The 26,747-nt window shown below is 43.7% G+C and overlaps 1 protein-coding gene across 2 annotated transcripts in view; it reads left to right on the top strand.

Moving 5' to 3' along the window:
* Positions 1-26,747, top strand: part of KIDINS220 (kinase D interacting substrate 220) — a 171,940-nt gene that overhangs the window by 61,558 nt on the left and 83,635 nt on the right. For both annotated transcript variants that reach the window (XM_045010686.1, XM_045010685.1), the window contains exons 18-22: positions 1,609-1,749; positions 2,272-2,515; positions 2,701-2,789; positions 10,625-10,769; positions 17,393-17,555. In XM_045010686.1, coding sequence (XP_044866621.1) covers positions 1,609-1,749; positions 2,272-2,515; positions 2,701-2,789; positions 10,625-10,769; positions 17,393-17,555 — 782 coding nt within the window. The remainder of the gene's footprint in view (positions 1-1,608; positions 1,750-2,271; positions 2,516-2,700; positions 2,790-10,624; positions 10,770-17,392; positions 17,556-26,747) is intronic.

The following is a 26,747-nucleotide window of genomic DNA, read 5'->3' on the forward strand; positions in this document are numbered from 1 at the left end:
AATGGGATTAAAATGGGGCTTAAATTCCTGTTTGGCCACTTTTTCAAAGAGGAAAATCAATGTGAAATTTCTCAGGGGGTTATATTTTTATACCCTTTGAATTTTTGTATAGTTTTTGTTTAGTGTCTCTTAAATATTTAAGAAGTCTTTGAAATTAGCTATGTCTAAAATTTGTTCATGACTGTCTTAGGGCTTGGCTACACTTACAAATTTGCAGCGCTGCAGCAGGGTGTGAAAACACACCCTCTGCAGCGCTGCAAATTGCGGCGCTACAAAGCGCCAGTGTAGTCAAAGCCCCAGCGCTGGGAGCCGCGCTCCCAGCGCTGTCCGTTATTCCCCACAGGGAAGTGGAGTACGGACAGCGCTGGGAGAGTTTTCTCCCAGCGCTGGTGCTTTGATTACACTTAGCGCTTCAAAGCGCTGCCGCGGCAGCGCTTTGAAATGCAAGTGTAGCCAAAGCCTTACTGTTCCTTGCTCAAAACTTATGTGCTCTGTACCGAAAGTTGTTTGCTTGGGGCTGGGTTCTCATGAGATCTTGTCTGTCAGATTAAATCTCCATTAGGAGCTACACTGTTCCATCATATTTATCTTACAGTGGAGAATGTTTCATGCACAGCTATTTATGAAGAAAATCATTTCCATCAGGAACTGCACTTGCATCCTTTTGTCCCGCAGTCCATTCCCACTTAAACTTTAAGAAAACACTACAAAAATTACTTACAATATTTATTGTGAAGCGTATAAGGTTTCTACACAAAGCTACAAAAGACATTCAAACAGGAACACAGATAAGGAAAATCTTAGAAGAATTATTTAGCGTAAATTTTATGCAATTTCACTGGAGACATTAGAAGAAGCTATAGCTGTTTTGAACTCTTTTGACTCACTCTTGAAATGGTGAGTTACTGTAAATGTGTATTAATTTATCACTGTTAAATGAACCTAAGGTGATATTAACTTATGACCGTTTGTGACCAGACCAGACCAAAACTACAACTTTAGACAACTTTAGACAATAAGCTCAGTGAGCGAGGGAGGGGTAGCTCAGTGGTTTGAGCATTGGCCTGCTAAACCCAGGGTTGTGAGTTCAATCCTTGAGGAGGCCACTTGGGGATCTGGGGCAAAAATTGGTCCTGCTAGTGAAGGCAGGGGGCTGGACTAGATGACCTTTCAAGGTCCCTTCCAGTTCTAGGAGATTGGTATATCTCCAATTATTATTATAAATTATTACAAAAACTAAAAATATGCATCCTTTCAGAACAGCCCTCTTAAACTCTGTTTAAGGAAGAAAAAAATCCTGATTAAAATAAATAACTATGAAAAAACAGATATTTAACTGATTTCTTTTTTAATTGCATTGTATTTTTCTTTTCCCTTTTCAGTAATTAAAAGTATTAGTTAATAATATTAAAATATTATTGGGATAGATCATTTTTAAAGGGAATGACATTTAAAAAAAATATAAAACTTCATTAAAACTAATATTGCGCTTAGAAAGCCTTTGCCCCAATTTCTAAAAAGTTCTCTTCATATTTCCACTATATAGCTTCTATTCTTTCTTTTAATATTGAAATGTTCTTTTTTTTTTTTTTTTTTAAACTTTTGTAGGTTCTGAAGTGTGAAGTGGAACTGATGGCTAAAATGGCAAAAACTATTGATAGCTTCACTCAGAATCAGACAAGACTTGTCGTAATTATTGATGGATTGGATGCTTGTGAACAAGACAAAGTTCTACAGATGCTTGACACAGTGAGTTGTTGTTTTGCAGAGATGATTTTTGCCTACCTCCCAGGGAACAGATCCTCAGCTTATGTAAATTGTCCTAGCTTCAGTAGAACCTGCAACTGTTTACACCAGCCAAAGTTCTGCTCCCGGAAGTGCTGAGAATAACTCTTTAATGATAGTGAAGTGTTTTGAGATCTAAGGCGCTATGAATTAGTGTCATCTTGAGCTTAGTTTTTTTGGTTGAAATTTTTTTTCAAACTTCTCAACTAAAATTTATATAAATTAAAAGGCTATTTTATCTGAAAAGTTTTCAGGAGTTAAAAATTTGCTATTAATTTTTGTGGTATATCAAACATATTATTTTCATGGTACTATTTAATATGATGACTTCTGACAGTATATGTAGTAGAAAAAATATGTTGTGTTCCATATAGTTTTTCTATTCAACTCATCAAACAAAATAAATACAAAATTTTGACTGCAAGAATGTTTAATGGCACACAGTAAAAAAAACAATTTACAATCTACCTTTTTTTCTTATTGCAGGTACGAGTCCTGTTTTCAAAAGGCCCATTTATTGCCATTTTTGCAAGTGACCCACATATTATTATAAAGGCAATTAACCAGAACCTCAATAGTGTGTTACGTGATTCAAACATAAATGGACATGATTACATGAGAAATATAGTCCATTTGCCTGTTTTTCTTAATAGTCGTGGGCTCAGTAGTGCAAAAAAGCTGATGGTAGCTTCAACTACCAATGGAGATATTCCATATACAGATACTTCAGGTACGTTTATATTGCAAGGAGACTATAGCAAGGTTATAAAATAAGTAATCTTTAAACCATTAATCTTTAGCTTTTTTAATAACATCTTTGCGAATATTTGGTAATTTTATATATTTTACAGTTGGAATAAGCAGATGAAATGGAAGAGTGAAATGTTTTTTAATGGGGAAAATGTCATTCTTTAGGAATACATGAAGAAGTTGACAGAAGAGTTTCTCAGAATAGCCTTGGAGAGATGACCAAACTTGGCAGCAAAACTGCTCTTAATAGACGGGTGAGAAAGATAGTAGCATAAAAGAAGAGATATTTATAATATGTATTTATTTTTTATTTAATGATGGTAATTCGAGAACAGTTTTATCACAACATCACCTTCAAAGGCACATCAAACCCTCTCCTTGAAATCAACAAAAATCATCCATTAATAAAAAGCCTGACTTGAAGGTCCGCAAACTCAGACTTGGGCAGAGCAACTGAGAAGCACATTTCAGAGTCTATCCAATCATGGGGACAGCTATTCCACAAACGTTTAAATTAGGGCTGTCAAGCAATTAAAAAAATTAATTGTGCGATTTAAAAAATTAATTGCTCTGTTAATAATAGAATACCATTTATTTAAATATTTTCGGATGTTTTCTACGTTTTCAAATATGTTGATTTCAGTTACAACACAGAATGCAAAGTGTGCCAGTGCTCACTTTATTTTTGATTACAAGTATTTGCACTGTAAAAAACCAAAAGAAATAGTATTTTTCAATTCACCTAATAGAAGTACTGTACTGCATCTCTATCATGAAAGTAGACCCTACAAATGTAGAATTAGGTTAAAAAAAAAAAAAAGAAGCATTAAAAAATAAAACAATCTAAAACTTCAGAGCCTGAAAGTCGTCCTTCTTGTTCAGCCAATCGCTAAGACAAACAAGTTTGTTTACATTTGTAGAAGATAATGCTGCCCGCTTGTTGTTTACAGTGTCACCTGAAAGTGAGAACAGGCGTTCGCATGGCACTGTTGTAGTCGGCATCGCAAGATATTTACGTGCCAGATGCGTTAACAAAAAAAAAATAAAAATCGACATTTGTAAGTTGCACTTTCACGAAGATTGGACTACAGTACTTGTATGAGGTGAATTGACAAATACTATTTATTTTGTTTATCATTTTTACAGTTCAAATATTTGTAATAAAAAATAATATACACTTATTTCAGTGACAATGCAGAATACAATATATATGAAAATGTAGAAAAGCATCCAAAATATTTAATTTTCAATTGGTATTCTATTGTTTAACAGTGTGATTAAAACTGCAATTAATTGTGATTAATTTTTTTGAGTTAATTGTTGAGTTAACTGCGATTAATCGGCAGCCCTAACTTAAATCTAGAGGCTGTTAGCTGGAATGCCTCAAGGTAATCTCAAATGCTAGGATGAGCCACAAGAAAAATGGTAATAATTTTTAAGTAACTCAGACCTAGATCCATATTTGACTTTGTAGATCCCTTTTTGTAGCCTGACCTTACATGGTCACTGGTTGGTGCTTCAGGGGCAGGACTCCAGCAAGTGGAGTAGCCTGGAACAATGTGGATGCACAGCTTTGACTTCTCTACTTGTTCTGTGCAGAGCTTCTCTGTAGTCTCCGCACTTCTGGACAAGGAGAAATAAGGTTATAATCTGTACATCCAGTAGTAAAAATAAACAGCTCGTGTAAAACTGGTTCTTCTTCGAATAGTGTCCCTATGGATGCACCACTGTAGGAGTGCTTGTATCCCTGCATTGCTTATTGGAGAACTTCGGTATCAGTGTCCATTAGGACCGCACATGTGCTGTTTCTCCTTGTGCCACGCCATGAGGCTACCCATCCTCAGTTCCTTTTCAGCTGCCCCTGGCTAGAGATTAGCAGTCTGTTTGCGACCATTTGTTGCTTTAACATTTCTGTAATTAGTCTCCCCAGTCTTAGTTCTAGTTTTTTTCCTCTCTCTCTTTTTTTCTTCCCGAACAAAACAAAAGAAACAAGACTTTATTTCCCCCCCCTTTTTTGTTGGGGATCCTTCCCACAACAGGGTATGCCTGGTTCACCAGGGTTCAAGAAGTGCCTCTTCTGCAAAGTGGCCATCCCTGTAGCAGACAAGCAATCCTAGTGCATACACTACTTTGGGGAAGGCCACATCCACAGAAGCGTGGTCTCTGCCAGCAACTCAGACCCAGGTCTCGAAAGGACAGGATGTTGAGACAAAAGATCATCTTCATGGAAGCAGCCCTCCAGTCTCACCTCAGGCCTGTGCTGAGATTCACTTGGCAGACGTGAGTCTTCCCCACAGCCCTCAACATCCAAGGACTACGAGTCTAAGAAATCAGCATCAGACCCCTTTTGTAGATCATCAAAAAAGAGAGTGGGAAGTTCGCAGCTTGAGCCCTGAGTCAGCCTTAAAAAATCTCCAGCATGCTTGGTACCGTCGGCTCATGAAGATATGTAGTGGCAGGTACCATTGACACTCCTAAAGACCCGATGGGCATAGGCACCGAGTCAACGAAGAAAGATAGGAGCACTCCAGTAACAACATGCTGTACCATTAGCGCTGTCATCAATGCCCCATCCAGCACTGGGGCGTTGAGTGCAGGCAAGATTCCTGACTCCATTGGTACCACCAGTGGCACTGGGTCGATCAGCAATGCCAGAATTCCAGCACTCAAGAGAGCTCCAGGTATCTGACGTACTGGAATCTCCTCTTCTTGACACTGGGACCTCAGCACCAAGTCTTCTCCACTCACCTCCCCTCTACAGTGCAGACTCAGACAGCGAGCCAGAGGAGGCTGTTTCCCACTATTCCTTTCATGCTCCCTATGGTGCCCTCTACCAAGAGGCCTCCTGAGCATACCCTCAGACAACCCCACCACCACATTGGTACGCCAATCATGGGTACCACCACCCGGCTTTATTCCAGTGGCCCATTGGCCATACTGGGATCCTTGGCCTACATATCACCCCCATGTTTCTCGGGCTTCCAGTTTTGCCCGTGAACCCCTGACACATGCCTCCTTGGCCATGGCATCCAGAACCTGGGAACCTCTAGAGAAGATTGTGGAGGAACAGGAGGATGGCACTGAGGAAGAGGTGACTCGGAGGGCCAACATATCTTCCTCCTCCCCAAATGAGGCCATCATGCCTCCATCAGTATCCTTAGCTGAAGTCTTCTAACTTTTCTAGGACTTGGCAAAGAGAGTTGCAGATACACTGCAGATTCCCTTGGAGAAAGTTAAGGACACCCATCACAAACTTGATGTATTACACTCCTCATCCTCTAAAATAGCCCTTCCCATTAATGAGGCTCTCCTGGACCCCTCAAAAACCATGCGGCAGATCGCAGCATCGGTGACGTCTATTTGTAAGTAGGCTGATTAAAAAAAAAAAAAAAATTATGCCTGGGTGGGGAGACGGAATTCCTCTTCTCCCAGCTTCCCCACAACTCCATTGTCGTCTATGCGTTAAACTCTTAGGATTGTCAACACCAAATGAGGTGCATCCCTATGAATGGGATTGGAAATGCTTGGACCTCTTTGGGATGAAAGCCTATTCCTTGGCCACAGGACAGTTCTGAATCAATAATTATCAAGCCTTAATGGCAAAATATGACTGTCAACTACTGGAAACTTAGCAACTTTATTGATTAGCTTCCTGAGTCACAGCTTGACCAGTTCAAAGCTGTCATCCAGGAGGGAGATCTAGTAGCCAAAACAACACTAAAGTCTGCCTTCAGTGCAGCTGACCCTGACCCAGTTCATCTCCACGGTAGTGTTTATGCAACTGTGCCATAGTTGCATCTTTCAGGCTTCCCTAAATAGCTGTAGTTGACTGTCAAAGACCTTCTCTTTCAAGGCACCAGGCTCTTCGCGGAGAAGACGGGCACCTCTCTTCATACCATTAAATATTCTAGGGCTACTGTCTACTCGTTAGGGATCTACACGCCCAGAGAAAAGAGAGAATTCAGTCTGCAGTCCCAACACAAACCACACACCTCCCAATACATGACTCGGTGCTGTTATGAACCTCAGAGAAAGAAATCTGTTACCCAGGCGTAAACCATCTGGCCCATTGTCTTTCACGTCGCAACCATCCACCTCCAAACGCTGATTTTGGTGTATTGGTCGAGGCATCAACAGTCCACTCCCCCCAACTGCTACAGCTGACCAACTCTTCCTACCCATTTTGGCTACCATCTTAGAATGTTCCGCAGCACTTGGGAATGGATAACATTGGACTGATGGATCCTGGAAATCTTTCATAATGCATATTCCATCCACTTTACCTTCCTCACCCCTCTGTAAAACCCTTCTCTGTCCCTCTTCAGCGACCCCCTCACGAGAGTTTACTACAACAAGAGAGAGATTGTCTTCTCCAGTTAGGAGCCATAGAACCAGTACCTCAACATCTATGAGGCAAAGGTTTTTACTCTTCTTATTTCCTAATACTCAAGAGGGAGGGAGGTTGGAGACCCATGCTAGATCTCAAAGCACTCAACAAGTTTAGCAAAGTTCAAAAATTCAAAAAGTTCACTCTAGCTATGATTATTCCAGCATTTGGAACCGGGGTACTGATTTTTGGCCTTTGACCTTCAGGATGCCTACTTCCATATTGTAATCCTACCATCCCACAGACGGTTGCTTAGATTTACCCTGGGACAAGACCACTATCAGTACAGCGTACTCCCCTTTGGGCTATCAGCTCTGAGAGTGTTGTCCAAGGACCTCTCAGTAGTGGCCGTGTACCTATGCTTCCAAGGAATCATGATTTACCTCTACCTGGACAATTGTCTCCTCACAGCCCTGTCCTTTCAAGAAGCTTGCTGAGTCACCAAATCCACAATAGACTTGTTCAGAGCTGGGCTCAGAAATCAGCCCTCACTTCAGTACAACACCTGGAATTCATAGGCTTCGACCGTGACTTGTTGCAGGCCATAATGCTCATACTCCACCCCCGGACATTGTTTCTCAATACTGACACATACTTCATAGGATGGGGCACACATCTAAACGACCTCACAACACAAGGCAAGTGGTCATCCATGGAGATATCCCTTCACATCCTCCTCAAGCTCAGGGCGGTCAGGAATGCCTGTGTCCATTTCCTCCCGCCGATCAAAGGATCGCACATGTGAGTCTTAACAGACAATATAGCATGTATGTATTACATAAACCAAAAAAGGGGAGCCAGATCACCCTCCCTCTATGCAGAAGCAATAAAACTATGGAACTGGTGCTTCTCCCAGGATATTATGCTAGCCGCAGCTTACCTTCCGGGCTCACAAAACTTGATAGTGGACAGTGTCAGTCGCAAGTTCCCACATGACCACGAATGGGAGATAAACCCAGCAGTACTCCATGACTTATTCAGGCGGTGGGGGACACTGACCACAGACCTGTTTGCCACTTACCTGAACAAGAAATGTCCACGTTACTGCTCCAGATCAGGGATGGGGCAACGCTCCCTGGGCAATGCTCTCCTTCCCTGGACAGAGACCTTCTCTGCACCTTTCCTCCATTTCCCTTACTGTTGAAAGTCGGGTTAAAAATAAAAAGAGAAGAAGCACACATCATACTTATTGCTCCCACTTGTCCAACAAAGACTTGGTACCCTTACCTGTCACAACCTGTGATGTGCCCACAGATCTCTTTCCTTTCCACTCCACTCCATACCTCCTGTTGCAGAACGAAGGACACACTCTACATCCAAACCTGGGGATTGTTCACCTCAAGGCATGGCTCCTTCATGGTTCAAGTGCATAGAGAGCTCCTGCTTGCAGGAAGTACAAGAGGTATTGCTACACAGTCGAAGGTCCTCGACACATCATACTTACCTGCAAAAGTGGTCCAGGTTCCAGATTTGGTGTACTTTCCAACAAATCTCCATGACATCCGCAACTCTTCCAAAGATCCTAGATTATGTACTGAGTCTAAAAAGATTGGTATTATCTCAGTTCTCTCTGGATCCACCTAGCAGCTATAGCAGCCTTCCATCGACAAGTAAAAGAATACTCAGTGCTATCATAACCAACCACTAAATGATTGCTTGAGTTGGCTTTTTTCACAGCCCCAATGTCCTACCCCTACATGGGATCTAAGCCTGGTGTTGAAAGGCCTGACTAGACCTCCCTTCGAACCATGTTAGCTTACATACCTGTCAATGAAAACAGCTTTCCTAATAGCAATCACCTCAGCTAGGAGAATAGGAGACATAACGGTTCTGATGGCACATCCTCCCTACACAGTATTCTTTCAGGACAAGGTTATGCTTAGGCTACATCCAAAATTCATCCCTAAGGTAACTTCCCCATTCCACATGGACCAATTGATTCACCTTCCAGTTTTCTACCTAAGCCTCACTACAACAACAGGGAGGCTATATTACACACACTAGATATCAGAAGAGCCCTAGCCTTCTACCTGGACAGGACAAAGGCTTTTAGGAAGTCTCCTAAGCTTTTCCTTTCCATTGCAGAAAGATCCAAGAGCTCGGCAGTATGAGCCCAGATACTCTCCAAATGGGTCTCAAACTGCATTAGACACTATTTTCAGGTTCACAACATGACCCCTCCAGAGAGTATTTGCACACTCTCCACGAGGTCGATCTCCTCATCTGGTGCCTTCTTCAGGAATGTCCCTATCTCAGAAATCTGTAGAGTGGTGACAGTACTGTCATCTGCAACTGATCTGACTCTGAATTCCCAGCCCTCCAGTAGGGATATTGTTCGGGAGTCACCTACAGTAGAGCACCCATAGGGAGACTACTCGAAGAATAAGTAGTTATTATCTTTTGCAGTAACGATGGCTCTTTGAGATGTGTGTGCCTATGGGTGCCACACAACCCAGCCTCCTCCCCTCTACTTCTGAATTTTTCTCTATGACTCAGTGGTAGAGAAGTAAGTAAGAGTTAGCCCGTGTGTGCTAGCTAGCCTCGTGGCAGGGCACAAGGAGAGACAGCACATGTGTGGGTCTAATGGACGCTGCTACCAAAGTTCTCCAATCAGCAGTCCAGGGACACAAGCATATCTACAGTGGAACACCCATAGGGACACTCCTCTTGAAGAACAATCGTTACTGCATGAAGTGAGTAACTTCTTCCCTTCACTGCTCCCCACACATGAGCAGAGTACTTCTATCCCATTTGCAAAGAAAGAAAGGGACTTTTTATTTCCTTAACCACAAAAGCAAAAATGAACTACTAGCACGGTACTGTGTTGCTGTCTGTCTTCTGCCTCCTATATCAGTTTTTTCATATTTATAACTTTTTATTAATTTTTCCAAATACAACAAATATACCAAAATGCCAGATTCATCACAATACACAAAGTAAATAAAGAAAATTAGGAAAAAGGGAGGGGAGGTGAAGCGACAAAATTGTTTTCAGAGTCTACGTTATAGGCTGCTAAAAAATCAGCCGAAATTGCTTGGAATTTTTCAGGCATTCTCTTCCTGCGGAATTCCAGTCATTTGTTAGCCGTGAGGTCAGCAATGTTACCAGGGCAGGCATCAGCATTAATTGGGGATCAACTTTTCCATTTTTTCAGGTATAATTTTTTTAGTGACCAAAACTGCATGATGGAACCATGCCACCTTGTTACCAGGTAACCGCCAGGTAGCAGTAATACATCGAAAAATGAAACCTAACGGGATGGTCTCCAACTTAGAATCAGTATCAAACTGTTCCTTTGATCCATCTCATATGAGAAAATTCTTGTACAAGGACACTCTGAAAACCCATGAGCTAATGTAGCATCAAAGAAATTACATTTCCAACAGTGGCCAGTATTTATGAGGTCCATTACTATTAAGCTATTTGGGGACCAATATATTTGAAAGTGTATTTTGGTGAATAAGCCATAGTCTCAGGTCTATAGTTGCTTTTTTAACATTAGATACAATTATATTTCATTGATTTGGAGATAGTTCCATAGCTAAATCTCTGTTCCAAGTTGCTTGCAAATTATCAATCTTTGGCAGAGTTTTTTGGGCCAGAAAATCATAAAAGGATACCCCTGTCCGGGAAGGTTTTTTTTCAATATAATAAATACAGTTTGGAGAAACTAACCATTATTTTGTTTTTTTAATTTGTCAGGATACTTACCGAAGGCGGCAGATGCAGCGGACTATTACACGCCAAATGTCTTTTGATCTGACCAAGCTTCTGGTTACAGAGGACTGGTTCAGTGATATCAGTCCTCAGACCATGAGAAGATTACTCAATATTGTTTCTGTGACAGGTGAATATGACGTGTTCATTGTTCACTTTAAGGAGTATGTTATGGTGATTGGTCAGAATTGTAGTATGCTCTGCGGAATGGTGCAACACACTGAGGTGCATACTTTCAGTAATATTAGTACAAAAAAAATCACAGAAAAGAACTGTGTAAAAATTTAAAATAAGCTATAGATACTCCAAAATGCTTAGTATGAGGTACTGTTTAAAAGGTAGTAGTTGAAAGAGTAATGTATATGAAGGGCAAAATTCATGCATTTGTTCCAAGTGGTTTTTTTGTTTTGTTTTGTTCGTTTTTTTTTTTAAAATCCTACTTCTAAGGTAAGATGCTTTCCTAGAATGCTACCAGATGTTGCCAAAAAGAGATTCAGTGGCTTCATATCTCAAAAACCAGAACAAAACTAAATGTTCGCTTGGAAATTTAAATGTAATCTGAGCATTTTGTAAATCTTCTTTTAAAATAAGTCATGTCCTGGGTTTAGTTGTTGGCCATTAGTGTTAACGGGAGCCAGAGGGCTAAAAACCTGTTGAAATTATTAGAAAACTTATTCCCGTGTGTACGATACATTTAGACTACACTTTTGACATGAAGCATGGTATTCTCATAAGCAAGCTAGGGAAACATGGTCTAGATGAAATTACTATAAGGTGGGTGCACAACTGGTTAAGAGTAGTTATCAGTGGTTTGCGATCAAATTGGGAGAGTGTATCTACTGGGGTCCCACAGGGGTCAGTCCTGGGTACTATTCAGTATTTTCATTAATGTCTTGGTTAATGGAATAGAGAGTGCTTATAAAATGTGTAGATGGCACCAAATGGGAGGGGTTGCAAGCACTTTGGAGGACAGGTTGAAAATTTAAAATGACCTTGAAGAATTGGAAAATTGGTGTGAATTCAGGAAGATGAAATTCAATAAAGACAAGTGCAAAGTACTTCACTTAGAAAGGGAAAATCAAATGCACAACTACAAAATGAGGAATAACTGTCTAGATGGTAGTACTGCTGAAAAGGATCTGAGGGTTGTAGGGACCACAAACTGAATATGAGTCATCAACGTGATGCAGCTGCAAAACAGGCTAATGTGATTCCGGGGGAGTATTAACAGGAGTGTTGTAAGACACAGGAGGTAATTGTCCTGCTGTACTTGGTATTGGTGAGTCCCCTGCTGGAGTTCTGTCTCTAATTCTGGGCACCTCAATTTAGGAAAGATGTGGATAAATTGGAAAGAATCCAGAGGAGAGCAATAAAAATTATAAAAGATTTAGGAAACCTAACATACGAGGAAAGGTTTAAAAAAAAAAAGTGTGCCTGTTTAGTCTTGAGGAAAGAAGACTAAGGGGGTGGGACCTGATAGCGGTCTTCCAATATGTTAAAGGCTGTTATAAAAAGGACAGTGATCAATTGTTCTGAATGTCCATTGAAGGTAGGACAAGTAGTAATGAGCTTAATCTTCAGCAAGGGAGTTTTGGGTTAGATATTAGGAAAAACTTTCTAACTGTCAGGGTAGTTAAGCTCTGGAATAGGCTTCCAAGAGAGATGGGTTCCCATCATTGGAAGCTTTTAAAAACAAGTTGGACAAACCCCTGTCAGGGATGGTCTATATTTACTTGCCCTGCCACAGTGTAGGGGGCTGGACTTGATGACTTCTCAAGGTCACTTCCAGCCCTACATTTATCTGATTCTATGATTTAAATATATTTCCAGATTCTACAATATGGTGTAATGAAAAATGATAACATAGTTATTACCTTAAGATGAACTGCAAGGCAAAAATAACAAACAAAAAAAGTTTTTTGTGATGTATAAAGAAGGCCTCAAAGTTTTTGTATTATTCTTAATTCTTGGCTTTTATGTCCATATGTTGGAGGGGACGAGTGGAATACAACGTCATTGAAGACTAGAACCTGGAGCTGCAGCCTTTAGTTGAGAAGGGAATAGATGTTCTTTGAGTAGTGCCCCTAGGAGTGCTGCATTCCAGGTCTACATGTGCCCCACATGCCTTCAAATGGAAATTTGCACTAGCAGTGTCCATTTGGCTCGTGCATGTGCCTTACACCGCCTTGTGCCCCACACTGAGATTATATAGGACTGTGTGAGTGAGCCTCCCTCAGTTTCTTCTCAGCTGCTTCAGCCTGAGATGGAGTTTGAGCATGCCACCACTAAAAGATTTTTTTCTTTTAGTTGCTAATTTAGTTTTAGATAGTTTGCTTGCTAGTTAGATTAGTTTGGTAGTTGAGAGAATTAGATTTATTCCTCTCCTCTCTAGGGAGGCTTGCCTTCTTTGGAAGGGCATATCCGGCTCACTGGGCTGCCTGACTTGCTGGAAGGACATCCTAGTTAGCAGCGGTTACACATTCCTCAAAAGTGTAACTTCTGTCTGGCCCTTAAATCCCAGGCAAGGTAAAACTGGGAAATTAAGCTGAGGCTACTGATGATGCGCTCCCTTTATTCTCTCGCCCCCCACTTAAATCTTTGGTGATGGATGTGCTGAATGAACAGGGGAAGGAACACCACACCAAGCCAATCCCAAATGACAAAGACCAGAAGCTTCTGGACCTTTTTGGATGGAAGTTTACTCATCTGCAACCCTACAATTTTGGATTGCAAATGACAAGGCAATCATGGCAAAATACAATTACACAAACTGCGTGAAATTTACTGCTTTTATTGAGCACCTTCTGCCACAGCAAAGAAAGCAATTTCAAGCCATCGTTGCGGAGGGACGGTTACTGGCCAGGACATCCCTTCAAGCAGCAGATGCTGTAGCCTATTTAATCTCTAGTGTCAGGAGTACGTACCCCAAATTTCATCTCACTTAAAAACTACTTGCTTACAAAATCAGACTTATAGTACAAAAGTGTCACAACACACTATTACTGAAAAATTGCTTACTTTTTCCTTTTTACCACATAATTATAAAATACAACAATTGGAATAATAAATATTGTACTTACATTTCAGTGTATAGTATATGAAGCAGTACAAACACATAATTGTCTGTATGCAATTTTAGTTTGTGCTGACTTTGCTAGTACTTTTTATGTAGCCTATGGAAAAACTAGGCAAATATTTAGATGAGTTGATGTACTCCCTGAAAGACCTCTGCATACCCCTAGTTGAGAACCATTGAACTAGAAGGCTTCTCGAGGTCCCTTCCAGTCCTACAATTCTATGATTCTATGTCCACTAAAGATAGGACAAGAAGTAATCAACTTAATCTGCTGCAAAGAAGATTTAGGTTAGATATTAGAAAAATCTTTCAAACTACATGGGTACTTAAGTTCTTGAATATGCTTCCAAGGGAGGTTGTAGAGTCCCCACCATTGGAGGTTTTAAAGAACAGATTGGACAAACACCTGTCAGGGATGGCCTATGTATTACTTGGCCCGGCCTTAGTGCAGTGGGCTGAACTTGATGACCTCTCGGGGTCTCTTCCAGCCCTACGTTTCTATGATTTCATGCTTCTATATATCTTAACACACAATAATTAATTTAATGTTCCTGTTGAACCAATTAGACTGTACACAAGAGAATCTACAAGCAAAAACCTGAAAAGCTTGTCTGATGAGAGCAAAGAAAATTTGTATAATTTAATTTTATTTGGAAATTCCACATGTTCCCAGCTAACTGGATCTGACAAATTTAAAATTAGGAGCAGTTTTTTTATAGAAGGATTCTGTTATGAATAGGAAACTACTCCAGTAATCTGCACACCAGGAGCTATGCCTGTCTGCCAGCACCCAAAAACTCTCCTGGTAGTTTGCCGCATCCGCAATTTTTAATTTTCCTATTTTTATCCTGCCAACACTACCTAATGAACTCATATTTGTATATTAAATATTTATGCTAAATACTATCAAAAATCTATTTAAGCAATAAAAACCATATGAAAGTCACATTTGTAAATACTTAATATTCACCATTTCCCAGTAGTTTTTAAAAAAGGTTAATACTATATTGCATTTCATTTCTATGCAATGGAAATACTGACATTAGCAACTTGTCTACAAAGGCAATTTTCTAAAAAAGCAATATTCTATAATCTCATTAAAATCAGTCATTCAGAGCCAAAAATTGCTGAAGTAAATGGATCTGTAAAGAGGGCAGAAAGTAAACAGGCGTCTGTCTCAGTTGGTCCTGCTGTTCAGAGCTCATGGTGTGGAACAAGTGTACTAGAGCTTAGGGTCTCAGCCTAGGACGTGATGGCTGAAAGGCCTACCCTTAAAGAAGAGTGGGAGCCCTTTGGAGTCTGGCACTTTTGAAGGGGTTCCTCCAAGGGATTGTTTAAAAGCTGGGGCATAGCGCACATCCAGTGGATATGTGACACCAGGTCTGAAACTTACTCCTGGGGGAATTCTGCACCAAAAAGTAAAAACTCTGTACCAAAAAATTTTAAATTCTGCAAAATTCTGCATATTTTATTTGTCAAAATAACGCAATATAATCATGCTAGTTTCAATTATTTTGGTAATTTATTTCAAAATATCTGTCAGCAAGTATGTCTATAACAATACAGACTAAAAAAAAAAGATTCTGGTAATTTTTTTTGACCAATAGATTCCTTACTAGACTTATTAATACAGAACTTTGTGTGTGTGATTCATTTAAATTACAATACAGAATTGTATTTTCTGCACTGGTCAGAAGCAGTGCAAAGGCTTGGGGGAGTCAGGGGTAATGGAGGAGCTGAGGGAGAGGGAAGGAGCTTAGGAGTGAATCTGGAGGGTGTTGGGTGTGGGTGGGAGAAGGTTTTTTGGGGGAGGAAGGGATTGTTAGGGCTTTGTGAAGCCTCCCTCATTCAGACCCTAGCTGACCCCAAGGCTCTCCCATTCAGTCAGGCATGTCTGCCCCTGCAACCCCCACCCCCATGGATCTAAAGGTAATTGGTATATCTCCAATTATTACCTATCTCCTAGAACTGGAAGGGACCTTGAAAGGTCATCGAGTCCAGCCCCCTGCCTTCACTAGCAGGACCAAGTACTGATTTTGCCCCAGATCCCTAGGTGGCCCCCTCAAGGATTGAACTCACAACCCTGGGTTTAGCAGGCCAATGCTCAAACCACTGAGCTATCCCTCTGCAACCCCTCTTCCCTACCCCTAGGCTCAATGCTGTCACCCCTCAGCTCCTGAGCCCATGTGCCAGTCTGTACCCTCCCCTCCCCCTAAGACATTCTGAACTCCAGTCTGTGACTCCCCAGCAGCCCTCTGTGCTCTACTGTGTCCTAACCTGGCTCTGTGGGCAGGGTGCTGTGATGAACTTCTACTTCTGGGGGAATTCTGCAGCACTGGGCATAGAATTTTGTATTTTTCTGAATAAAATACATTTTGCCTAAGAAATGCTGCAGTTCCACATTTTGTCCACCATAGGCCATTGTGGCTCCAGAACAGCTGGCATGAATGCAGCCAGCTGTTCTGGTGCTACAGTGGTGTTTGGTGGGCAAAAGGTGGAACTGCAGCATTTCTTAGGCAAAATGTATTTTATTCAGGAAAATACAGAATTATGTGAGACAGAGGAATTCTGCGCTTCTGCAGATGCACAAATTCCCTCCAAGAGTAAAAACTAAAACTGTATAAAATTTATAACCATGAGATCTTTGTGTACACTAATATAATTTAACTACAAACATCATAATCAGATCTTTAAGGGTGATAAATTATGAACCACTTTAGCAATCTTAGTAATGCTACTTCAACAAATACAATCACAACACAAATGCAAAGAAAGTGGACACAATAGGAATACATTATTAAAGTGTGAGATTCATATGTAGAATGGATTCACAGTGTGTGTTTTGCAGAAGGTGGAGTCTTAAATATGAACTTGTGTCAAAAATTCATGTAGAACCTTGTTACCTGTGATTTAGAAGTTTGACAGTATTCTGAAAGTGTTAACTGAATACTCTTTCATCAGCACATGCAAATCAGGATTCATCTTAGTAAAGAAACCTCTTGTCACATTTATTCTCATCAGAATGTTTGTCGACTACATGAACTGATTTTAGATCCTTTTTTCTGCCTTTCATAATATGCTATATTTGTAAACCCAAACCTTGCCTTTCTTGTTAATGAAGTACTGCCTTTTGTTTCCAGCGTTGGAGATTTTCTTGATTTACTATTCAGGATACCAATAATCTACCTATTTGTTATAACCGTGAGTGATATCTTCCTGGTGGAAACAGACAGAAAATCTCTTGGAATGAAATCATGAAATTTTTAAAAATGTTCTGAAATGTATAGTATAAACATATTGCTGTAGAATGTTGCTAGAGTCGGGCAGAATTACAGTCAGGCACTATACAAACTTTGCCCCACAACTCTGCTAATGCTCATTAATTCTTACTTGTAACAGGCTGGTAATTGTAATCCAGTGCCTGGCCGATCAGAGGCTGATACTCGTGGTAGGTTCTGAGATATAGACAGATATCTGGTAGGATTTTTTATTAGATTACCAAATTATATCCTTTTACATGTGACATGAAACAAATTTGAACTCCATAGAACTAATCTACTAACTTTTTCCACTTTCTGCAGTTAGGAGAATACATGATTTTCATCTGTTACAGTATGACAAAAGATCATGCAATTAAAAGAGTTGCTTCCTTTCTCACCCCCTTCTTGTATTTTTAGGACGTTTATTGAGAGCTAATCAGATCACATTCAATTGGGATAGACTGGCTAGCTGGATCAACCTTACAGAGCAGTGGCCATACAGGACATCCTGGCTCATATTGCATCTGGAAGAGACTGAAGGTGTTTCAGATCAGCTTACTTTAAAAACCATCTACGAGAGGTAGGTATGGTTCTAGTGATGACATAAATTTCCAATAACTGCTATTAAAAAGTCAGCATTTGCCAATATTTACCAACCAAGTCTTTCCCCTATATTTAAAATCTTTAAGTATTGGCAGACTTTTTTAAAATGTCTTTCACTGTTAATTAAAGCAGGTGTACTGTTTATATACGTGTGTGTTTATTTTATTAAGATCTGTACTGGGTGCTCGCACAGCTATTTTGGGTTTTCATTAATCTAATTTTCATCCCAACACATCATTTTCTTTGCCAATATACAGGTAATAAAGTATAACTTTTAAAATATTAAAAGGGCCATAATATGATATGAAATGGTGTTATGTTATTTGGTAATATACTTAACAAAGGTTCTTGAAATTCTATCTAGACTCTCAGTGAAGCTTTCAGTGGTTTATTATAGGGAGGGCTGAAAGTATCACATGTTAAGGTTGTCCAGCCCTTTGCATTATAAGACCCTGTTTTTATTTGCTCATAACTTTGCTAAATTTTAATAATGTGTACTGGAATTTTACATGCCAGGTGTCTATCTCAGGGTGAACTCGCATGGAAAAATGTAGCCAAAATGGTTCAAGCATTTACAAGAATGAGAGTAGGGAAAAACATGTTTTGCCTGTTTAAAAAAAAAAAAAAAAAAAGTCTGGTGCCCTTTTTTGTTAAAAAGTTCTCAGTTTCCCAAGCTTTGAAATGGGGATGTGAAAGTTGGCAAGCGGGAGGCCTTTGTGTCAGGGATTTGCCTTCCTGAACTCATGTAAATCTGCCCATGTTTGGCCAAGGTGTAAGACTGAAAAATTGCAGTTGACGCATACTTGTGCCACCAACTTCTTCACCCTTACTTCACTTTAAGAGCTAAAATCTCCAAAGATCCAGTCCTCACTGAGCATGTTCAAGCCTCTCTCAGTTCCTAGGGCTGACCAAACTGCACATGCGCCATTCCCATAAAGCAACCTCTCAACACTTATATGCGACCTGACCCCATGTGTCATTGCCAAGAGCAATTACAGCTCAGCTTTCAAAGCATGGGCATGCTCCGTACAACCGAGGGCCAAAACCAGACTTACCCGGTAATTACTACTTCTGGCCAGAGTGAGGCCCATGTACTGGAACTGAGGGCAGAGAGCCTGTTGTTCCTGTGCTCTCAATAAATCCATTGCTGGTACCCAGGCAGCGTGGAGGAGGAAGCCATCTGATTCAAAAGCAGAGAGGACAACAGCCAGACAAGGAGGGAGGGAAAGGAGTAGATTGGAATAAGAAGTTTGCTGAAACTGGGACTGGAGTGGGGGAAGGGAAGAGAAACCTGGACTGTCTGGGTAAAGAGAACTGATAGCCAGAAGGTTTTCGGGGAACACATTGAAACTGATGAGGGGAAAGAGGAACTGGGAGGGGGGAAATACTGACATCATATGAGGAGCTAGGGGAAGGGGGAAGATTTGAGAGTAGAAACTGGTGCGGGTGGAAAATGGGTGGTGGGGAGGGGAAACAGATCTGACGAGGGGCTGGGGGGATGGAGTAGAACTGGAATTGGCCAGCAAAGAGACTGGGATAAGAAGCAAAGATGGGAAACACTGAGATTGTATGAGGAGCCCAGAAAAGGAGACTAGCAGCCAATGAGTGGGGAAGGAGGGGAGAGAGAGCTTGGATGAGGAGCTAGGAGCAGGGAAAATGGGACTGACTGGAGAAGGAGACTGGGCATTATGGAGATTAACTGGGAATTGTGGGAGACTGGAGCTTGGACAGCAAACCAGGAGGGAGAGACTAAGACTGGAAGGGTAAGAAGACTGGAACTGGGATGAGAAGCCTCAGGGCTGGAGATAGGGACTGAGTACACATGGAAAATGGGACTGGGACAAGGTGAAAGAGATAGGACTGAGTCAGGAACAGGTTGGTGGGGATGAGAAAAGGGATCAATCTTGGGAGGAATGGGCAGAAGAGTCTGTAACCACTAGCGCACACTCCAGTCCAGAACCTGGAATGGAATCCCTGGTTCCTTAGTCTCCCAATTCCTCTGCTGCCAGAAAATAGCTGTGAAACCAGTTGACAGAGTGTGTGTCTCATCCCCCTCCAGTGATGGGCAGCAGAGGATGACAAAATTCTACTTCTTCGAGTGCTGTCCCTGTGGGTGCTCCACTCTAGGTGACGGTGCGTCCCAGCGCCGTTGATCGGCGATTTTCGGTAGCAGTGCCTGGTTGGGGCGCATGCACCCAGATGGCATCTCCCATCTAGTTGGAATCTTCCTGAGTGTGTGCGCCCCACACCCTCCTCAGTTCCTTCTCAACCGTCCTCGGCCGAAGACGGATCTCGGGGCAGTGCTGCCTTCTCTTCCCTGGTATCTATAGGAAATAGTAACAAAGAACATAGAAATAATTATTAGTTACAACCCAGTTGTTTCCCTTCCTTTACTGTAGTTACATGGTTAGTTACTTAGTTTAAAAAAAAATTCCTTCAGGCTTGTCTCCCGTTGAGACACTTTCCTCGCCCATCTCTAATTCATAATGCCAGGAGCTTCAGGATTCAAAAGATGCATCTCCTGCCAAGACTCCATGCCATGGACAGACGGGCACTCATACTGTGTAAGGTGCCTCGGGGACACCCACGTCCATGTGAAGTGCCTCCATTGCGTGAGCCTCGTTAAGAGCTCGTCGCGACAGGGACTGCGGCTCAAAATGCTGATGAGGGAAAAATCCTTACAGCCGCTTTCGGAGACGGGAAAGGTTAAATCTGCTCTGACATGCTCCCCAGCCAGATCGGAACCGGTGGGCAGCGTTGCTTCACCTTCCCTGGAGCGGAGGCAAGAAGCAGAACAGTCTCACAGGAGAGACTTTAACAACGGTAGGGGGTCTCCCACGAGATCCCTACCCTCTGTGCTGACAGCACCAAAGGCAGGTGCCTCAGCTTTTCCAATGCCTCAGCCGTGGCTCGGACAGAGCGCAGAGGCAGGGACCCGACCTCCTGTGTCAGGAAGGTCCTTGTGGCTCCAGTCCCCTCGCCACTGCAAACGGCTGCGGTGCTGCCAGCGCGCTGCTCCCAGGCACCACAAACAGCTGCGGTGCTGCCAGCGCGCTGCTCCAAGGCACCACAAACGGGCGCGGCGCCAGCGGCGCGCTGCTCCCAGGCACCACAAACGGGCGTGGTGCCAGCGGCGCACTGCTCCTCAGCAACGCAAACGGCCGCGGTGCCGGCTGCGCGCCTCTCCTGGACACCGCGCACGGCCGCGGCGCCGGCTGTGCGCCTCTTCTGTGCACCGCGAGCGGCCGCGGCGCTGGCCGCGCGCGCCTCCCGTGCACCGCGAGCGGCCTCCTCCCTCCGTCTCCACGGGCCATGGACAACTGTAAACAATTTCAAGAACTTTTCAGGAGGGTGGCACTCAATCAAGATATCCCCTTTCAAGAGGTTCAGGAGACGCAACACAGACTCCTCAGAATCCTTCAACAGTCTGCACCCTCAAAAATCGCGCTCCCTATAAACGAAGCACTCCTGGAGCCGGCTGACACTTTCTGGCAAACCCCACCGTCTTTAGTACCAACTTGCAAAAAGGCCGAATGTAAATACTATGTCTCTGCTAAAGACGCTGACTTCCTATTTCTCATCCACCACCCAACTCCCGGGTCATGGATGCAATTGCACAGAGGATGAAACAGTCGTAATATCAACCCACCCCGCAAGACAAGGACCTTAGATGCCTTGATGTCTTGGGCTGCAAGGTTTATACGTCCTCCACACTACAATTCAGAATTGCAAACTTCTGCACGCCTCTTCAGTTACGACTTTGGTATTTACAATAAACTTTTGAACTTGCCTCCTACATTCCAGAGGATAGGAGAGCAGACTTCAAATCAATCCTGAATGAGAACCAACTGATTTCTAGAACGGCACTACAGGCATCTCTAGAGGTGGCAGACACAGCAGCCCGTGCAACTGCTGTGGTTATGCGCAAATCCTCATGCCTCTCTGCATCTGGCATCCCCAAAGAACTGCAGACCAAAGTGGAGGATCTCCCTTTTGATAAGGACAAACTTTCTCCTACCCTCCTACCCTTCCCCGTCCCTCCTCAGGGACCCTTCTCACGACCACTTACTTCGCACAGAAGTGGCGCATCTTCTACAACTAGGTGCAGAGGACCTTTGCCACCGCAAAATCAAGGGACAGGTTTCTACTCCTGTTACTTTCTAACTCAGAAAAAGACTGGAGGATGGAGGCCTATACTAGATCTACACCGACTGAACAAATTCATGAGGATACAAAGATTCAAAATGGTCACACTGGGCACAATAATACCTACACTGGATCAAGGGGACTGGTTCACAGCTCTCGACCTACAGGATGTTTACTTTCATATATCAATCCATTCAGTTCACAGACGCTTTCTACGATTCACAATCGGTCACGATCATTTTCAATACAGAGTTCTTCCTTTCGGACCCGCCACAGCACCGAGAGTTTTTTCCAAGACTCTAGCCGTGGACTTGGCTCATCTCCGCAAACACGGGGTCACGCTGTTCCCCTATCTGGACCATTGCCTCATCAAGGGCAACTCCTATGGTGAGACACTTCAAGCTACCTGTTTCGCCATCTCCCTCTTTCACAGCCTAGGCCTCCAAATAAACATCCAAAAATCCACCCTGACACCTAAACAACAGATCAAGTTCATCAGAGCTCATCTCAACTCAATCCAGAGCAGGGCCTCTCTCCCATATCACAGATTTCTCGCTATCACGCAGCTCAAACGCACGCTCTTTATTCGTCCCAGGACACAGGCAAAACTCTGCCTACAGCTTCTTGGTCACATGACAGCCACCACCTTCGTGGTTCATCACGCCAGGCTACACATGAGATGTCTCCAGGCCTGGCTCAATTCCAGTTCCAAACCCAACAGACACACCTTACGGATGCTGCTAACTCCTCCTCCCAATGTTATAGCTTCCCAACATCGATAAACAAGTCCAGAAAACCTCTGCACAGGGGTTTCCTTCCAGCAATGTTCCCCAACGCTCATACTCACCACGGACGCTTCCCTGATTGATTGGGGAGCGCATCTAGGGGAACACAGGGCACAAGCCCAATAGTCCGCATCAGAGATGCACCTACACATAAAGCTCTTAGAACTCAGAGCAGTGAGGCAAGCATGCCTTCACTTTCTTCCTCTCATAAAGAACAAATCTCTTCGGGCATTAAGAGACAACATAGCATGCATGTACTACATATACAGACAAGGGGGAGCCTGATCACATTCCCTTTGCAGGGAAGCCATTAAACTATGGAATTGGTGCATACGACATCGAATACAGATCATCGCTTCCTACCTACCAGACTGCCACAACACTACTGCCGACACACTCAGCAGGCACTTCTTGACACAACGCGAATGGGAACTGTACCTCGCAGTACTCCAACAACTCTTCTCCCTCTGGGGCACCCCGTCAATAGATCTCTTTGCCACAACCCAGAATCGAAAATGTTCCGTTTTGCTCCAGAGTGAGACTCGGGACTGCATCCCTAAGAGATGCATTCCTCATACCATGGAACAACTCCCTCCTGTACGCCTTCCACCAATCCCTTTGTTACACAGGGTTCTTCGGAATATTGCGGACGACAAGACCCAGGTCATCCTTATTGCCCCAGCTTGACCAAGACACACGTGGTATCCCTATCTACTCCGCATGTCCTCCCGTCTTCCACGGGCTCTCCCCAACAGGCCAGAACACATTTCCCAGGACAACAGACGGGTCCTTCACCCCCAGCTCCAAAAGCTCCACCTCACAGCCTGGTTCCTTCATGGTTCCAAACCCATGAACTAGCCTGTTCTGAGCAAGTCCAATATGTCCTCCTACACAGCAGGAGAGACTCCAGTCGTAAACCTACCTGCAGAAGGGGAAGCGTTTCGCCCTCTGGTGCTCACGTAATCACTTAGCACCCAATAACATGACCCTCCCTAACATTCTAGACTACCTCTTGAATCTAAAACAGGACAGACTTTCGCTCAGCTCCATCAAAGTGCACCTGGCGGCGCTTACCACCTTCCATGACCTATTAGACAGTTATTCATTCTTTACCCACACCACCATAAAACGCTTTCTAACGGGTCTGAAAAATCTCTACCCTGAAATTTACCCAACAGCGGCTGCATGGAATCTTAACCTTGTTTTTCATGCTCTCATGAAACCTTCATTTGAGGCCTTGGCTACCTCTCATCTCCATACGTCCATGAAGGTACATTTCTTAGTTGCCATAACATCAGCAGGGAGAGTTGGTTAAATGAGCGCCCTGATGGCCCACTCTCCCTACACAATCTTCTCCAAAGACAAAAGTCACTTTGAGACCACATCCTAAATTTCTTCCTAAAGTTGTATCGACCTTCTACCTCAACCTACCTATATACTTACCTACTTTCTATCCCAAACCTCGCAAGAGTCCGCAAGAGGCAACCCTGCATACTCTCAACCTCAGGCGAGCAATCGCCTTTTATTTAGACAGGACTAAACCATTTCATAAGTCACCATGACTCTTTGCTTCCATTACCGAAAGATCAAAAGGTACGGCTATCTCTAAACAACGTCTATCCAAGTGGATCTCTGACTGCATCAGATCCTGTTACCGTGCAAAGAATCTTCAACCGCCCGACGACATTAGAACTCATTCCACTAGAGCCATGTCGGCATCCATTGTCTTCTTACACAACATTCCCATTCCTGGTACCTGCAAAGCGGCTACATGGTCATCTGAACACACGTTTGCAAAACACTATGCTCTAATGCAAGACACCACGGCAGACACAATAGTAGGTCATACAGTACTATCTTCAGTACTCCCTGCCTTATCTCCAAAGTCCCACCTGCCATAGTGGGTACTGCTACACATTCACCTAGAGTGGAGCACCCACAGGGACAGCACTCGAAGAAGAAGAGAAAGTTACTCACCTTGCAGTAACTGAGGTTCTTCGAGATGTGTGTCCCTGTGGGTGCTCCACTCCCCGCCCTCCTCCCCTCTACTTTGGAGCACTGTGATGACTCTCCACGGTAGAGAAGGAACTGAGGAGGGTGTGGGGTGCACGCACTCAGGAAGATTCCAACTAGACGGGAGATACCATCTGGGTGCGTGCGCCCCAACCAGGCACTGCTACCGAAAATCTCCGATCAACGGCGCCGGGACGCACCGTCACCTAGAGTGGAGCACCCACAGGGACACACATCTCGAAGAACCTCAGTTACTGCAAGGTGAGTAACTTTCTCTTCTATCAATTACTCTGTTAGCTCAAGTGTCAGAGGTGTGTGTAATGGATCTAAAGGTTCCAACACCGCTGATGATCCCTGTGGGTGTCAATCTAATGCAACATGATGAAAGTTTTGTTTTTGTTTTTTCCAGTTTTTTTTTTAAACTAGAAAATAACACAGAAACTACATTAAAAGTACATGATTAAGGTTGCAAAGTCAAGGATTCAATATTTAGGAAATACCATAATTAGAATTGCCTGTGCAACTTTAATTTGGCCTACTAGAGCATTTGCATTATGATTAAGGCTAAGATTTTGTCATGGTTATTTTTAGTAAAAGTCACGGACAGGTCACAGGCAATAAACAAACAAAAATTCACGGAAGCCATGACCTGGCTGACTTTTGCTGCTGTGGCTCCATGATTACCCCTGCCACCATGGTGGCTGGGAACTGTGGGGTTCCCCCTCTGCCCAGGGCAGCTGAAAGCTGCAGGGACAGGGGGGCCCTCCACCTGTTGCGGCTGGGAGCTGCAGGGTGACCATATTTCCCAAAGAGAAAATGGGACACTGCAGGTCACTTGCCTGAGGCGTCCCCATTCCTCCCCGTGTGAGGCTGTTTCCCATCCCTGGAACTCGGAGAAGGGGCCCCCTCAAGAGTCTGTCACCTGTTGCCGAAACCTTGCAGGGGGCCCTCTATTGCCTGTCGCTGCTGTTGCTTGTAGCTGGAACCCTGCCAGAGCCCCGCTAGCTGCCAGTTTGAGTCCCGCAGTCCCTGCGGCTGAAGCAGAGACTGTCATGGGGGTCTCTGGAAGTCACTGATTCTGGGACTTCCATGACCTCCGTGACATAATTGTAGCCTTAGTTATGATACAATCTTTAATTAAATGATCACGTAGTGTTTTTTCCACAGGAACCTCTGTCTCATTCAATGTACAGGATGAACCTGCTTTGTGGATAAATAAGGGAGACTGTAATCTGTAGGAACCCTGCCTCATTTGCTGCAGAAATTGGAAGATGTGTAATAAATGAGCATTTGAATGCTGCCCTGGGGAATGGGATTCAATCCCTACCACAGAGTTCCTATATGACACTAAGCAATTTACTTAAACCACATTTTTCACAGGTGGTCACTAATTGTGGGTTGCCCATTTTCTGGGTGTCCAAGTTGATACCCTAGGGTGGGGTGGGCAAACTTTTTGGCCCGAGGGCCACATCAGGGTTGCAAGACTGTATGGAGGGCCAGGTAGGGAAGGCTATGCCTCCCCAAACAGCTTGGCCCCCGCCCCCAATCTGCCCCCTCCCACTTCACACCCCTGACTGCCCCCTTCAGAACACCCGACCCATCCAATCCTGCTCCTTGTCCCCTCACCGCCCCCTCCTGGGACCCCCGCCCCTCACCGTCCCCCCAGTACCCCATCCCCTATCCAAAGCCCCCCCCCCCCGCTCCCTGTCCCCTGACTGCCCCCCACATCCATACCCCTTCCCCCTGACAGACCCCCTGGGGGACTCACACCTATCCGCTCCCCCCGCCCTGCTCCCCGTCCCTTGACTGCCCCCGAACCTCCACACCATCCAACCGCTCGTTGCTCCCCATCCCCTGATGCCCCCCGGGACTCCCTGCCCCTTATCTACCCCCTACCCCTTACCATGCCGCTCAGAGAGGCAGGACTGGTTTATTGGAAAGCCTGAGAGGTGCGCGGGCGCAAGTTGTGGGGGAGGGGGAACAGCAGGGCAGGGGCCTGGGCAGGACGGTCCCATGGGCCAGATGTGGCCTGCGGGCCATAGTTTGCCCACCTCTGTCCTAGGGTCTGACTTACAGAAGTGCTGAGCACTCACAGCTGCAACTGAAATCAGTGAGAGCATGTAAAGTGCTAGATAATGCTAAGTACTCCGAAAAATCAGATCCTAGGTATCTAAGATTGGGCACCTAAACTTAATGAACATTTTTGACTTTAATATCTTTGTGCC

The sequence above is a fragment of the Mauremys mutica genome, chromosome 3 (assembly GCF_020497125.1).
Source record: "Mauremys mutica isolate MM-2020 ecotype Southern chromosome 3, ASM2049712v1, whole genome shotgun sequence".
Classification (NCBI taxonomy): domain Eukaryota; kingdom Metazoa; phylum Chordata; order Testudines; family Geoemydidae; genus Mauremys; species Mauremys mutica.